At 45.0% G+C, this 12,707-nt stretch overlaps 1 protein-coding gene across 2 annotated transcripts in view; it reads right to left on the minus strand.

The window, feature by feature from the left end:
* Positions 1-12,707, minus strand: part of PCSK2 (proprotein convertase subtilisin/kexin type 2) — a 253,195-nt gene that overhangs the window by 17,258 nt on the left and 223,230 nt on the right. For both annotated transcript variants that reach the window (XM_008710012.2, XM_008710011.2), the window contains 2 exons: positions 2,913-3,128; positions 630-730 (listed from right to left, as the gene is read on the minus strand). In XM_008710012.2, the coding sequence (XP_008708234.2) occupies positions 630-730; positions 2,913-3,128 (317 nt within the window). The remainder of the gene's footprint in view (positions 1-629; positions 731-2,912; positions 3,129-12,707) is intronic.

A 12,707-nucleotide genomic window follows, 5' to 3' on the forward strand; every position in this document is an offset into this window, starting at 1 on the left:
ACCAGGGCCGGCCTCTGGCTGCCCTAAGGGAAGACAGAGCGGCAGGTGGGCAGGAATCTCTGCTGAGGATCAAATTCAAGGTGTGTTCGGAACAGCAGTCCGTGGCATCTCCGCGGGATGGTGAGAACAGAGAGGATAGCCTCCTCTTACCCGTCGCTTGGAAGGTTTCTCAGGAAAGTCCATTTCCTGGTCTACACTGTGGTTTTGCCCACCTTGTGTCAGTGTCAAAAGTGAATTCACCTTATAAGTTAACAAATCTCGAGTGGGAGCTCCCTCCTTGCTCAGGTTCTGAAATAGTTTGCTGGATACCAGTTGGGGAACGGTTTTCCTTCATTCAGCTAATGGTATTATTGGAGTAAAATAGCCAAAGGATCCAGAGAGGATAATAGGATGGTTTTCACAAAGAAAGAAATCTCTACGTGTCCCTATTCGGTCCTGTGCTCTCCTAAGGATGTTGTCTGTGGAGTGTGTGTGTATCACCTGGGGCCCACGGTTCCTTTAGAAACGTCCATCACAGTTCACCGGCCCTGCCCATCCACAGGCTCTCACACCCACTTTTGCCTCCAGGGACACCTGGAATCAGGTGGAGAGACACGTTAGTCCTCCCTGGGCCCTGAGATGGAACATACTTAGCCTCCAAAGCCAGCGCGAACACTCCAGCTGCCTCGGGCGCAGCTGCGGATGTCCCAGAATGCCTCAGGGTACAGTTGCCGTACAAATCTGTGGTTGCCTGGAAGGGAAGGCGTTCAGTAATTAGGGAACAGTTCACTCTACTTTGAATCCCAAAACAATACGAAGCAGAGGATTATCTGTTTCTTTCATTTAAACTCTGCCTTGTTCTGAAGAAGATTAAGATGAAGGTAACGATAAGCTTAGCACCTATCTATCTATCTATCTATCTATCTATCTATCTATCTATCCGGCCATACATTTTATTTGAGCTTCCTAGTAGCGCATGCAAAAAGGGACCATCAGTCACAGTTACAGGGCTCACGAGATAAAAACAAGTCAAGTGTTTCATGAGATAAAAACAAGTCAAGTGTTTCAAGAGAAGCATATTTGCAGTTATTCCAGAGACTAGAGAGACATTTATTTCCTGGATTCTGAAAGGAAAACCTATAGGTGGAAAGTGACAAGTTAGTACCACCACCAAGTCCATGCACTGGTGAGGTCTTTGCACTGGGATTGGTTTGGAAAACCCAAACGCCGTTGCATCACTTTTTCCCCTTTGCACAGGCAAAGGCGGCATTCCCAAAGACAGAATAAACTGCTCAGCTGAAGTCTGCCTACAAGGACAGGCCATTAAAAAGAGAATGTTTCTCTGTATCTCATGGGGAGATGCTGGGACTCAGGGAGCCAAGATAACAGATGTGTGAGTAATCACTTCCACAAGTCTTAAGTGGGGAGACCGATCAACCAGATTTCAAAGGACTTTCACAAAGAGAAAAAAACCCTCATTTTCAATGAGCCAGGGTGAAAGCCAGGGTTTTCATTACGATCGTGATCACGTATAAACCACAGGAATTCTCCTTCTTCCTCTGTTTGTAGGATCCTCAAAGGGGCCTAGTATTTTGAAGAACAAAGTATCAGGGAGGTTTAAAGGCATCTGTTGGGGGAAAATTACAATATTCAGATAGAACTCAAGGCCCTTCCCCAGTGAAAGCAGAAAGAGAGTCACAGATAAGGTTGAGGACACAGTGACCCCCTTGGGGTAGGGAGTGACACCTTCTCGGGGGAGGGGTGAGGCAGCATGAGTACAACAGGACTGGGAACTTCCTCACTTCCTTTCTGCTCTTCCGTTCTCCCTTTCTATCCACAGAGCTCCCCTGGTAGGAGAGGCTGAAGCCTCCTTCCGCATGGGAGGACCGGGCACACTCGCTGTCCTCTCCAAGACCAAGGGGGAGCCGAGGATTCACAGAGGGAGCCAGGTAAAGGCCGTGTCCCTTCTAGGTAAAGGGATGTCCTGGCTCACATGAGAGCCAGGCCAGCTTGCCAAAGCAGAGTCCAGGCAGGAATCTGGCACTGGAACCCTGGCTGGTAATGATGCTTGTGTTCTGAGTTCCTACCCTCTGTTGGGAGACCCCAGCCGAGGTGGATGGCCAGTCACCATGTAGCTTAGCAAGACTACGGAACCACCTGCCAAAGTCCAGGCTGGGCGGTCCGAGGAAAGGGGGATATGTGAGTGAGATACCCAGAGAGAGGAAGGGATCCAAAGAGGTCCATTATGCTCTCCAGATACATATTTGAAGGGGACTTGAAAATTCACCAGGTCACCAAGCTGCCCAGGAGGGAGGTGCTGCTCAGAAAAACACAACAAATAATCTAAGTCTGGGATTCTTAACCTTTTTGTTTTCTCAGTCATGGACGTATTTTAAAATACGGTGAAAACCACTACTCTTGCCTTGGAAAAAATACGTTTGTGTGCCCGGAAGGGATTATGGACTCAGAGACGTCCACCCATGGATGCAATTTTTTAATTACGGTAATAAACGAATGGGCTCTTAGCTCAGGTGGCATGACAGTGTGATGGCCCAGTTCTTAATATTAGCTCTCCTTAAAAGTGGTATGCTGGGACAACTTTTTGATCATCAGAGTTATCGTTATTTGCAAGGCAAAACAAGAAACAAGAAAGACAACCTACAGAAAAGGAGCTGGAAGGGGATCGCAATGCTTGCTTCCAACCGGCACAGCCCTTGACTCTACCTTGGTAACGAAGCATTATCAGGTCTGGAAGACAATGAATCTGTGGAGCCTCAGAACAGATACTGACTCTTTGAGGGTAGAAGGGAAGAGCACCACCCTCTGCTGACGTCACCCAGTGCTGGTGCATGACATCACCCAGTGTCTGTGCATGACATCACGCAGCAGGGGCGCGCTGCACCGCCTCCCCGAGGGTGGGGGTCTGCACTCACCACGCCGGCCTCGGGGTTCCTCTTCCTGCCATTGCTGAAGGTGGAGGCCAGGGTGGAGGAGCAGCTCTCGTCGTACAGGGCGGTCCTGCCGTCGTTGATGGCCGAGTTGATGGAGATGGTCCACATGCTGGAGGCGTAGCCGTCACAGTTGCAGTCGTCGTAGCTGCCACCGTCCCCGGAGGCCCACACGTAGATGCTGCCTTTGCCTCCTCGGCCCTGGGTGGGGGGTGGACAGGGAGAGAGGCCACCAGGTCCTGCGCACGCCCGCCCCGGGGGCTGCCGGGAGGTCCTGGCCCGTGGGAGGAGCACAGGACCCGGGCTTCCTCAGCAGCTCCGCGCCTTTCTGTCCCCCTGGAAAACCGCTCTCCTGCCCCTGGGGTCCGGAGAATTCTCGTTCTTTGTCTGGAAGTTACCCGGATTTACTGTTTGAGCTGGGGGTCACATGCTAAGAAAAGCTGGCAGAATCACCTTAAAATTTATCAGTAAACGGCTTTTAAAAAGCTGTATAAGCAGTACATCCTCATGGTAAGAAACCAGAGTATATTGAAAAGAAAATTAAAGAAAAACCTTTCCTACTTGTGATCATTATTACTCAATTCTTATTCCTCCTTTCAGACAGTCTTCAGCCAAAATGTAAATGTACATATATGTTTATACTTAGCTCTAGAAGATGTAAAAGATATTTATATATATCTTTGATTTTATAATTATATATCTTTCATATATACATTTACATATTTTAAGTTTAAAATACACATTTTACTCCAAAATCTTGCAAATTATATGTATATACGTGTGTGTGCGTGTGTGTATTTACCTGATTGGATCATACTAGAACTCTTTTTTGGGGGGGAGGGGCAGAGAGAGAGGGAGAGAGAGAATCCCAAGCAGAGTCCTCCCTGAGCATGGAGCCCAACACAGGGCTGGATCTTATGACCCTGAGATCATGACCTGAGCGGAAATCAAGAGTGGCAGTTAAGAGTTTTCTTAACTGACTGAGCCACCCAGGAGCCCCTAGAATTCTTTTAAACACAATCTGTATGACATTTTAACCTGTGTAAGGGAACACCAAATATAGGAAGAAAGTTTAATATCAACAAAAATAACTTAAAATGCGTAATGATATGCACAATGGTTATTGCCCTATGCTAATGAGTTGTAAACACCAAGCTTAGTTATAAATACCTACAGTTCATATTGCTTATCTGTTCAACCATGTTCTTATTGCCTATCTTTTCCTTTTCCTGTTCTCTGTCTTCTAGGACTATTCGCTCTATCTCCACAACCCAGGAGTGGCCATTCCCTCTGGCTTCTTATGTTCCGATCCTGGGGGCGGTAGCGCTGGGGCTCCTCTGTTCCCCTGCCGGCCAGGTGGGCGGAGCACAGCAGCGGTGTGGGAGGTGAGCGCAGGTGTGCAGCCTGTCCTCTCTCCACTGCCTGGCCCCGGGGTGGCTTGGTAACCCTCTAGGACGAGAAGACATATTGCTGTGGCAGAGAAAGTCTGTCCCTGCGTGGCCACCAGGGCCACGACTCAGGTCCTGACTCAGGGGCTTAAGGGCAGAGATGCCAGAAAGCTGGGAGATGACCAGATTACCTCCAAGATCTGTCTGCCCCCCTGACAATGAGAAAAGACATTTCGATTGCTTCTAACAGGACTTGGAGTTAATTAGCCCATGATTGACTGAGTCGATGCAACAACAAAGATTTATTCAGCCACCAGCTGAGAACGGTCCAGTGTCTCGGTAAATCTATACTGGAAAACTCCATCGAAAGCAGCAACTGCTCTCAGAAACCCGGCCAGAGAGGAAAGTGTATCATCCCGACAAGCTGGTGCAGGGGATCGCGCTCTCACACAGACTCAGATGTGGGCTCAACGTCAAGCAGTGGCAGCCAATGAAAGCGAAACATGGTAAATCAGGGTAAATGGGTGAAGCCCACCAAATGTGGAACCTTCCCCGGACCCAAACCACCGTTGGGCTGCTAGTGAGACAAACCAGCTTTTGCTGAAAGGAAATCAGCACCAGAGGCGTTGTCACCGTGGTGTGGGGGGTGTGGGAGGCGACTGTGGCTCTCATTTCTCGGGCTTCTCCGTGTTCATGCTCCCTCTACCATACGCCTTTGCAGTCCTGCCCTCCAACAGGGGGAGTCTATTCCCCACCCCTTGAATCTGGCTTCTTCTCTTTGCTTTGTCTGGAGAAAGCCATGGAAAGTAGTGCTGGTGTCGGTTCCAAGTGCGGGTCTCAAGAAACTCTGTACCTATCTGTTCGCCCTCATTTCTGTCGCACCACAGGACAGACCCGAGGTAGCCTTCTGCTTGATGACAGACAGAGCCCCGGCGGATTCACCGCCCCGGCGGACAGCCAACCCCTGGCTGACGTGAAGGCGGCCACCCCAGACCAGCCCGTCTGTAGTTCACCCTGCAGCTGAGCCCAGATGCACGAGTGAGGCCAGCTGGCATGAGCGGAGGCCGGCCCAGATGGCAGAACAATCCAGCTGACCTAGAGACCCAGGAGCAGGACGTAAACGGTGGTTATTTTAAACCATTGAGTTTTGGGGCAGTTTGGTATGCGGGCTGGCTCACTGATGCACAGAGTGAAACTGCCAGCCTGTTTCTCAAGAGTAAGCAGCAAACGTTGCTTTTGCATTGGACTATCAGACCTGCTCACAAGAATACTGGCATTCCTAGGAATATGAAGCTTTGTTTTCCTAAGGGGTGTGTGCGTGTGTTTACGTGAGGTAATAACAGTTACATCCATGGTTCTAATGATTGGGTATCCGCACCAAACAGTCCCCAGTAGTCTGGGGACAGGCGCATGGGAAAAGGGTATCTATAAAAGGACTAGAAGTGTGTCCCTCTTAACCGTGTGGGATGGATCCGTTATGAGCACACCTCATTTTCCTGTTAAAATGATGCCCCAAGATCCAGTCTGCTCCTAGCTTCTACTGAACGGGAGCTGGGCAGAAACAGACAGAACCACCATGACCCATATTCCAACAATAATCAGTTGGACAATACAAGAAGAAACTAAGACGATCATCAGAAGGAGCACTTCTATGGCACTTACTGTATGCCAGGGACTGCTCTAAGTACGTTACATATTAACGACAGGTTAATCCTTACAGCAAACCTACACGCGACAGCATTTATGTCAGCCACATGAAGCACAGAGTACTTAGAAAGAAACTCACAAAACAAAACAAAACAAAAAAAAAAGAAAGAAAGAAAGAAAAAAAAAGAGCTAAGGACTAAATAAGACTTTGAAACTCTCTGGAGGGACACAGATGAAGATCCGACCCAATGGAAAGATACCTCAACCCATCATGCTCTCGGATAGAAGAAAGCGTCACAGAGATGTCCATTTTCCCCAGGTGAACTTACACATTTAACATCCCGATACATACACTGTAGCAATCAAGGTTCCACACTGGGCAGTTCAACAGAGGGAATTTTATCCGGAGAGCAGGTGATAAAGGAGAACCGATGCCCAGCTGGAGTATGAGAGGCTCACCCAGAGACTCGGGGGGAGATGGCGCATCGGTGTTCACTGTAGGAGGGATGGGGGGCCCTCGAGGGTGGGCTGTCTGCTGGCGCCCTCCCACCCTTGTTCAGTAGCGCATGCTCCACACGATAGAAGGGCAGTCAGACTCACCCCAGCCCTTTGCATTGGAGTTCCCTTCTCCCCCTCCTACTTTTTTTTTTTTTTTTAAAGAAGGCAAGTGCATTTTGATGAAAAAAAAAATACATGGTACAGCTCCTCTTTGAATTCCGCTTTGAACCAGGGGTCTCTTGGAGTTTAGCGGGATTAGTGAGTCTGAAATTTTTCACGAAATGAGTTTCTCACCTGGGGGCCATCTGGTGCCCCAGGGGGCAGTGGGCACTGTTAGACTTCTCTGGTGCTCACCACTAGCATCTAGCGGGAAGATGTGTGTGCGTGCACTCCTAGCTTCTCGTGGGCAGAGGCCAGGGATGCTAGTAAGCTTTGACGATGCACCAGACAGCGCCCCGCCCCCCCGCCACACCCTCCCCCACACAAGGAAGAAGTATCTGGCTCAAAGTGTCAGCAGTGCCAAGGCTGACACTCTAACCTATTGGCAAAGGGCAGTGAGTTGGAACTGGCTGGGTTGGTTTATTTTTTTTAAGATTTTATTTATTTGAGAGAGAAAAAGACAGAGATAGTGACAGAGATAGCAAGAGAGAGCATGAGCCGGGAGGAGAGGCAGAAGCAGGCTCCCGCTGAGCAGGAACCAGAACGCTGGAATCATGACCTCAGCCAAAGGCAGATGCTTAACCAACTGAGCCATCCAGGCGCCCCTGGGAACTTGCTGGTTTTAAAAGGGCATAGCCTAAAGCGGCCTCTCACAAGCCCCAGATTTCTTTTTTATTATTATTTAATAAATTTGACATGTTACATTTTGTAAACTTAAGGTGGACAGTGTATTACTTTGATACATTGATATACTATAACATGACTGCCGTTGAAGCAATATCGATCGCATTCCTTCATTCGAGTGCCATATTGGTGTCTATCCACTATACTGTACATTGGATCTCTACGGCTTCTTTACTACTTGTTACAAGTTTGTACCCTTAAACACCATCAGTCTTAGCCCCCACTCCAACCTCTGGTCACCACCATTGTACTCTCTGTTTTTGTCTTTAACAGGTTTGATTTTTTTAGATTCTACGCATAAATGACATCATATGGTACTTGTGTTTCTCTGTGAGACTTCTCTCACTTTGCATAATGGGTTGCTGCAAATGGCAGGATGGTCCCCTTTTTCATGACCAAATAATATTCCATTTACACATAATCCACATTTTTTAAAAAGGTAGGCTCCATGCCCAACAGGGAGCCCAACAAAGGGCTTAAACTCACAACCCTGAGATCAAGACCTGAGGTGAGATCAAGAGTTGGATGCTTAACCAACTGAGCCACCCAGGTGCCCCGGGATCCGCACTTTTTTTTATCCATTCATCCATGGATGGGCATTTGGGTTGTTTCCATATCTTGGCTATCGTGAACAATGCTGTGATAAGCATGAAGATGTCTTGTTGAAATCCTGTTTCCTCTTCCTTTAGATATATACCCAGAGGTGGAATTGCTGGATTGCCTGGTAGATCTATTTTTAATTTTTTGAGAAACCACCATATTGTTTTCCATAGTGGTTGCTCTAATTTGCATTCGTACCAACAGTGCACAAAGGCTCCCTTTTCTCCACATCCTTCTCAGCACTTGTCTCTTGTGTTCTTGATGCCAGCCATTCTAACAGGTGTGAGGTGACATTTCATTGTGGTTTTGATTTGTATTCCCCAAGGATTAGTGACGTCGAGCATCTTTTCATGTGCCTGGTGGCCATTTGTATGTCCTTTATGGACAATATCTATCTAGTTCTTCTATTTTTAATAGTATCATTTGGTTTTTTATTAAGTTGTGTTAGTTCTTTGTATGTTTTAAATCTTCACCCCTTATCTGATGTATGGTTTGCAAAAATTATCTCCCATTCTGTAGGTTGCTGTCCCACTCTCTTTTGCTGTGCAGAAGCTTTTGAGTTTGTTATAGTCCCATCTGTCGATTTTTTTTTTTTGCTTTTGTTGTTTTTGCTTTTAGCATCATGTGCAAAAAATCATTGCCAAAACCTATATTGCTGAACTTCTTCCCTCTGTTTTCTTCTAGGAGTTTCATGGTATCAGGTCTTAGGTTTAAGTCTTTGATCCATTTCAAGTTAATTTTTGTGAGTGGTGTGAGATAGGGTCCAGTTTCGTTGTCTTACATGTGTTACCTCCAGTTTTCCCAGCACCGTTTGTGGTATCCTTATCTGACTTTGCTATCAAGAGAATGCTGGCTTCCTAGAATGAATTTGGAGGTGTTCTCTCTTCTCAATATTTTAGAAGACTTTGAGGAGGATTGGTGCTAATTCCTGCTTAAAGATTTGGTGGAATTAACCAGGGAAGCCATCTGGCCCTAGAGTTTTCCATGTCAGGAGTCTTTTGATTACTGGCAATCTCGATTCATTATTGATCTGTTCAGATTTTGTTTCTTCCTGATTCATTCTAGATGTGTTGTGTGTTACTATAATGTATCCATTTGTTCCAGGTTATGTAATTTGTTAGCGTATAATTGTTTGTAGTAGTCTCTTACAATTCTCTGTATTTCTGTAGTATCCATAGTAATGCGTCCTCTTTCATTTCAAATTCTATTTGAGTCTTCTCTTTTTTTAAAAGTCTAGTTCAAGAATTAGTCTAGCCATCAAACTTGTTTATCTTTTTAAAGTAATGGTTTTTAGTTCTGCTGACCCTTTCTACTGTTTTTCTGGTCTTTATTTCATTTATTTTTGCTCTTTTATTATTTCCTTTGTTAACTTTGGCCTTGAATAGTTCCTCTTTTTCTAGTTCCCTGAGGTATAAAGGTAGGTTGTTTGAGATTTTTCTAATTTCTTAAGATATATAATGTGTTAACTGCTATAAACTTTTCCTTTAGAAAGTTTTTGCTGCACCCCACAAAAGTTGATATGATGTATTTTCATTTTAATTTCTTTCCTTTTCATTTCTTCTCTGACACATCGGTGATTTAGAAATGTGCTGTTTAGGAGTGCCTGGGTGGCGCAGTCGTTAAGCGTCTGCCTTTGGCTCAGGGCATGATCCCAGGGTCCTGGGATCGAGCCCCACATCAGGTTCCTCCGCTGGCAGCCTGCTTCTTCCTCTCCCACTCCCCCTGCTTGTGTTCTCTCTCTCGCTGGCTGTCTCTCTGTCAAATAAATAAATAAAAATCTTAAAAAAAAAAAAAAGAAATGTGCTGTTTAGTTTCCAAATATTTGAAGATCTACTCATTTTCCTCTGGTTGACTTCTAATTTCATGCCATTGTGGTCAGAGAAGATAGCTGATGTGATTTCAATCTTCTTCAATTTGCTAAGATTAGTTTTGTGGCCTATCATATGACCTGTCCTGGAGAATGTTCATGTGCACTTGAGAATGTGTATTCTGTTGTTGGATGGAATGTTCTATATATATCCGTTAGGTCCATTTGTTCTACAGTGTGGTTCAACTCCAAAGTTCCCTTGTTGATTTTCTGTCTGCACAATCTCTCCACTGCTGATAGTGGGATATTGAAGTCCCCTACTGTTATTGCATTGCTGTATATTTCTCCCTTGAGATTTGTTAATATTTGCATAATATAGTTTGCTGCTCAGATGTTGGGATTTCTGAGATGTACATATTTGAGAGATGGACATATATGAGATGTGCATATTTATAATTGTTACATCTTGATGTACAGAGGGTCCCTGACTTAGGATGGTTTGACTTACAGTTTTTAGACTTTATGATGGTGCAAAAATGATACTCATTCAGTAGAAACCGTCCTTTGAATTTTGAGTTTTTAACCTTTTCCTGGTGCAGTGATATGCAGTATGGTCCTCGCTCATGACGGCAGGTAGCAGCAGCAAGCTGCGGTTCTCAATGGCAACGTGATCACGAAGGTAAACAATCAATACATTTACAGCCATTCTCTACCCATACAGTCATTTCGTTGTTCACTTTCAGCACAGTATTCAAGAACTTACCTGAGATATTCAAGTCCTTATTATAAAGTAGCCTTTGTGCTAGAGGACTTTGCCCAACTGTAGGCTAATGTAATCGTTGTTCGCACGTGTAAGGTCGGCCAGGCTAAGCTATCGTGTTTGGGAGGTTAGGTGTATTAAACGCATTTTCAACCTATATTTTTAACTTGTGATGGGTTTATCAGGATGTAACCCTCTCATAAGTGGAGGAAGATCTGTATCGACTCCTTTATCATAATTATATAATGACCTGCTTTTCCCTTGTTATTAATTTTGTCTTGAAGTCTATTTTGTCTAAGTATGTCTACACCCACTTTCTTCTGGCTACCATTTCTTGGAGTATCATCCTCTGCCCCTTCACTTTTTTTTTTTTTTAAAGATTTTATTTATTTACTTACTTCACAGAGAGAGAGAGACACAGCCAGCGAGAGAGGGAACACAAGCAGGGGGAGTGGGAGAGGAAGAAGCAGGCTCCCAGCGGAGGAGCCTGATGCGGGGCTCGATCCCAGGACCTGGGATCACGCCCTGAGGTGAAGGCAGACGCCTAACGACTGCGCCACCCAGGCGCCCTTGCACCTTCACTTTTGAGTCCGTGTTCGTGTTTGGAGCTGAGAACAGTCTCCTGAAGGCGGCATACAGTTGGGTTTTCATTTTAATCCATCTAGACACTCTGTTCCTTGTGATTGGGGAGTTCAATCTACTTACATTGAAGATGATTGTGGATGTATGAAGACTTACTATTGCCATTTCATCTTCAGTTTATGAGTTGTTTTGTATCTCCGTTGTTTCTTTTTCTTTGGTTTATTTACTTTTTAGGTTGCTGGTTTTCTATGATAATTTGCTCAGTGCCCCCCCGCCCCCGCCAGCCTTTTTAAGTATTTTGTCTCTGCTCAAGATTTTGTTTTGTAGATCCCATGAGGTGTGTATAAAACATCTCATAGATAAAATAGCCCTTTTTCTGCTGATAGCAACTTATCTTCATTTGACTATACAGTTTCTGGCGTTTTCCTCTTCCTCTTTTATGCTTTTGTTGTTACAAATTAGCTCCTTTCATGCTGTGAGTTTGTTGCCAAATTGTAGTAGCACTATTTATTTTTATTGCTTTTCTCTTTTAAACTTTATGCTACAATCATTTAACACCCTATTCTAAAAGAGGGTTATAATTTTGACTTTAGTAAAAATCTGGGGTATCTCTGTCTTTTCATTTCAGGTAGAAGAGCTCCTTTCGCCATTGTTTTGTAAGGTAGGTCCAGTGGTGGCGACCTCCCTCAGTGTTGCAGTTGCTTTTCCCCTTCATTCGAAAGGGTCCCTTTAACGGATCGAGTATTCTTGGCTGGAAATTTTTCTCTCTCAGTACTTTGACTATGACATTTCACTCTCTCCTGGCCTGTAGAATTTCCGTTGAAGAAATCTGCGGATAATCTAATGGGGGTTCCTTTGCAGGTTACGTTTTTCCACCACCCTTCCCCAACCCCCTGGCTGCCTTTAAGAGTCTTTCTTTATCATCAGTTTTTGACAGCTTCATGATGATGTGTCTTGAAGAGGGTCTTCCAGCATTCAGATAGTAAGGTGACCTATTAGCTTTGTGGACCTATTAGCTTTGTCTAGTTCTTTCTTCAGGTTTGGGAAGTTCTCAGCTACTGTTTCTTTAAATAATCTGTCTGTCCCCCTCTCCTTCTCCTCTCCATCTGGTATACACATTGTTCTTATGTTGGTCCCCCTAGTGGAGTCCGATAGCTCTTGTAGGGTTTCTTTGCTTCTTAAAAATCTTAGTTCTTTCTCTTCCACCCGAATCGTTTCTAGATTCTGATTTTCCAGCTCACCTATTCTCTCTTCCATCTGATCTCTATTTCCAATGCTTTCTAATGCATTCTTCATCTCGTCTACTGAGTTCTTCAGCTCCAGAATTTCATTCTTCCTGGCAAAGTACTCCTTCTGTTAATTTTATTCCCGAGTTCATTAAATTGCTTTTCTGAATCTTCTTGGAGCTTGCTGAATTGCTTCGTAACAGCTACTTGGAGTTCTCTATCAGGTAGATCCCAACGTTCTGTGACTTGGAGACTGGTTGCTGGAGAACTGTCATTTTCTTTTGGTGATACCGTATTACTGCGATTTTTCATGGTGTTTGATGAGATGTGCCTCTGCTGGCGCATTTGAAGTAGGGAATATCTTTCTCATTTAGGCAAAGTTTTGTTTACTTTGATTTTTAACAGTTCAACAGGTTGGGAATTAAAGGC

Source organism: Ursus maritimus, unplaced genomic scaffold, assembly GCF_017311325.1.
Source record: "Ursus maritimus isolate PB19 unplaced genomic scaffold, ASM1731132v1 scaffold_22, whole genome shotgun sequence".
NCBI classification, from domain to species: domain Eukaryota; kingdom Metazoa; phylum Chordata; class Mammalia; order Carnivora; family Ursidae; genus Ursus; species Ursus maritimus.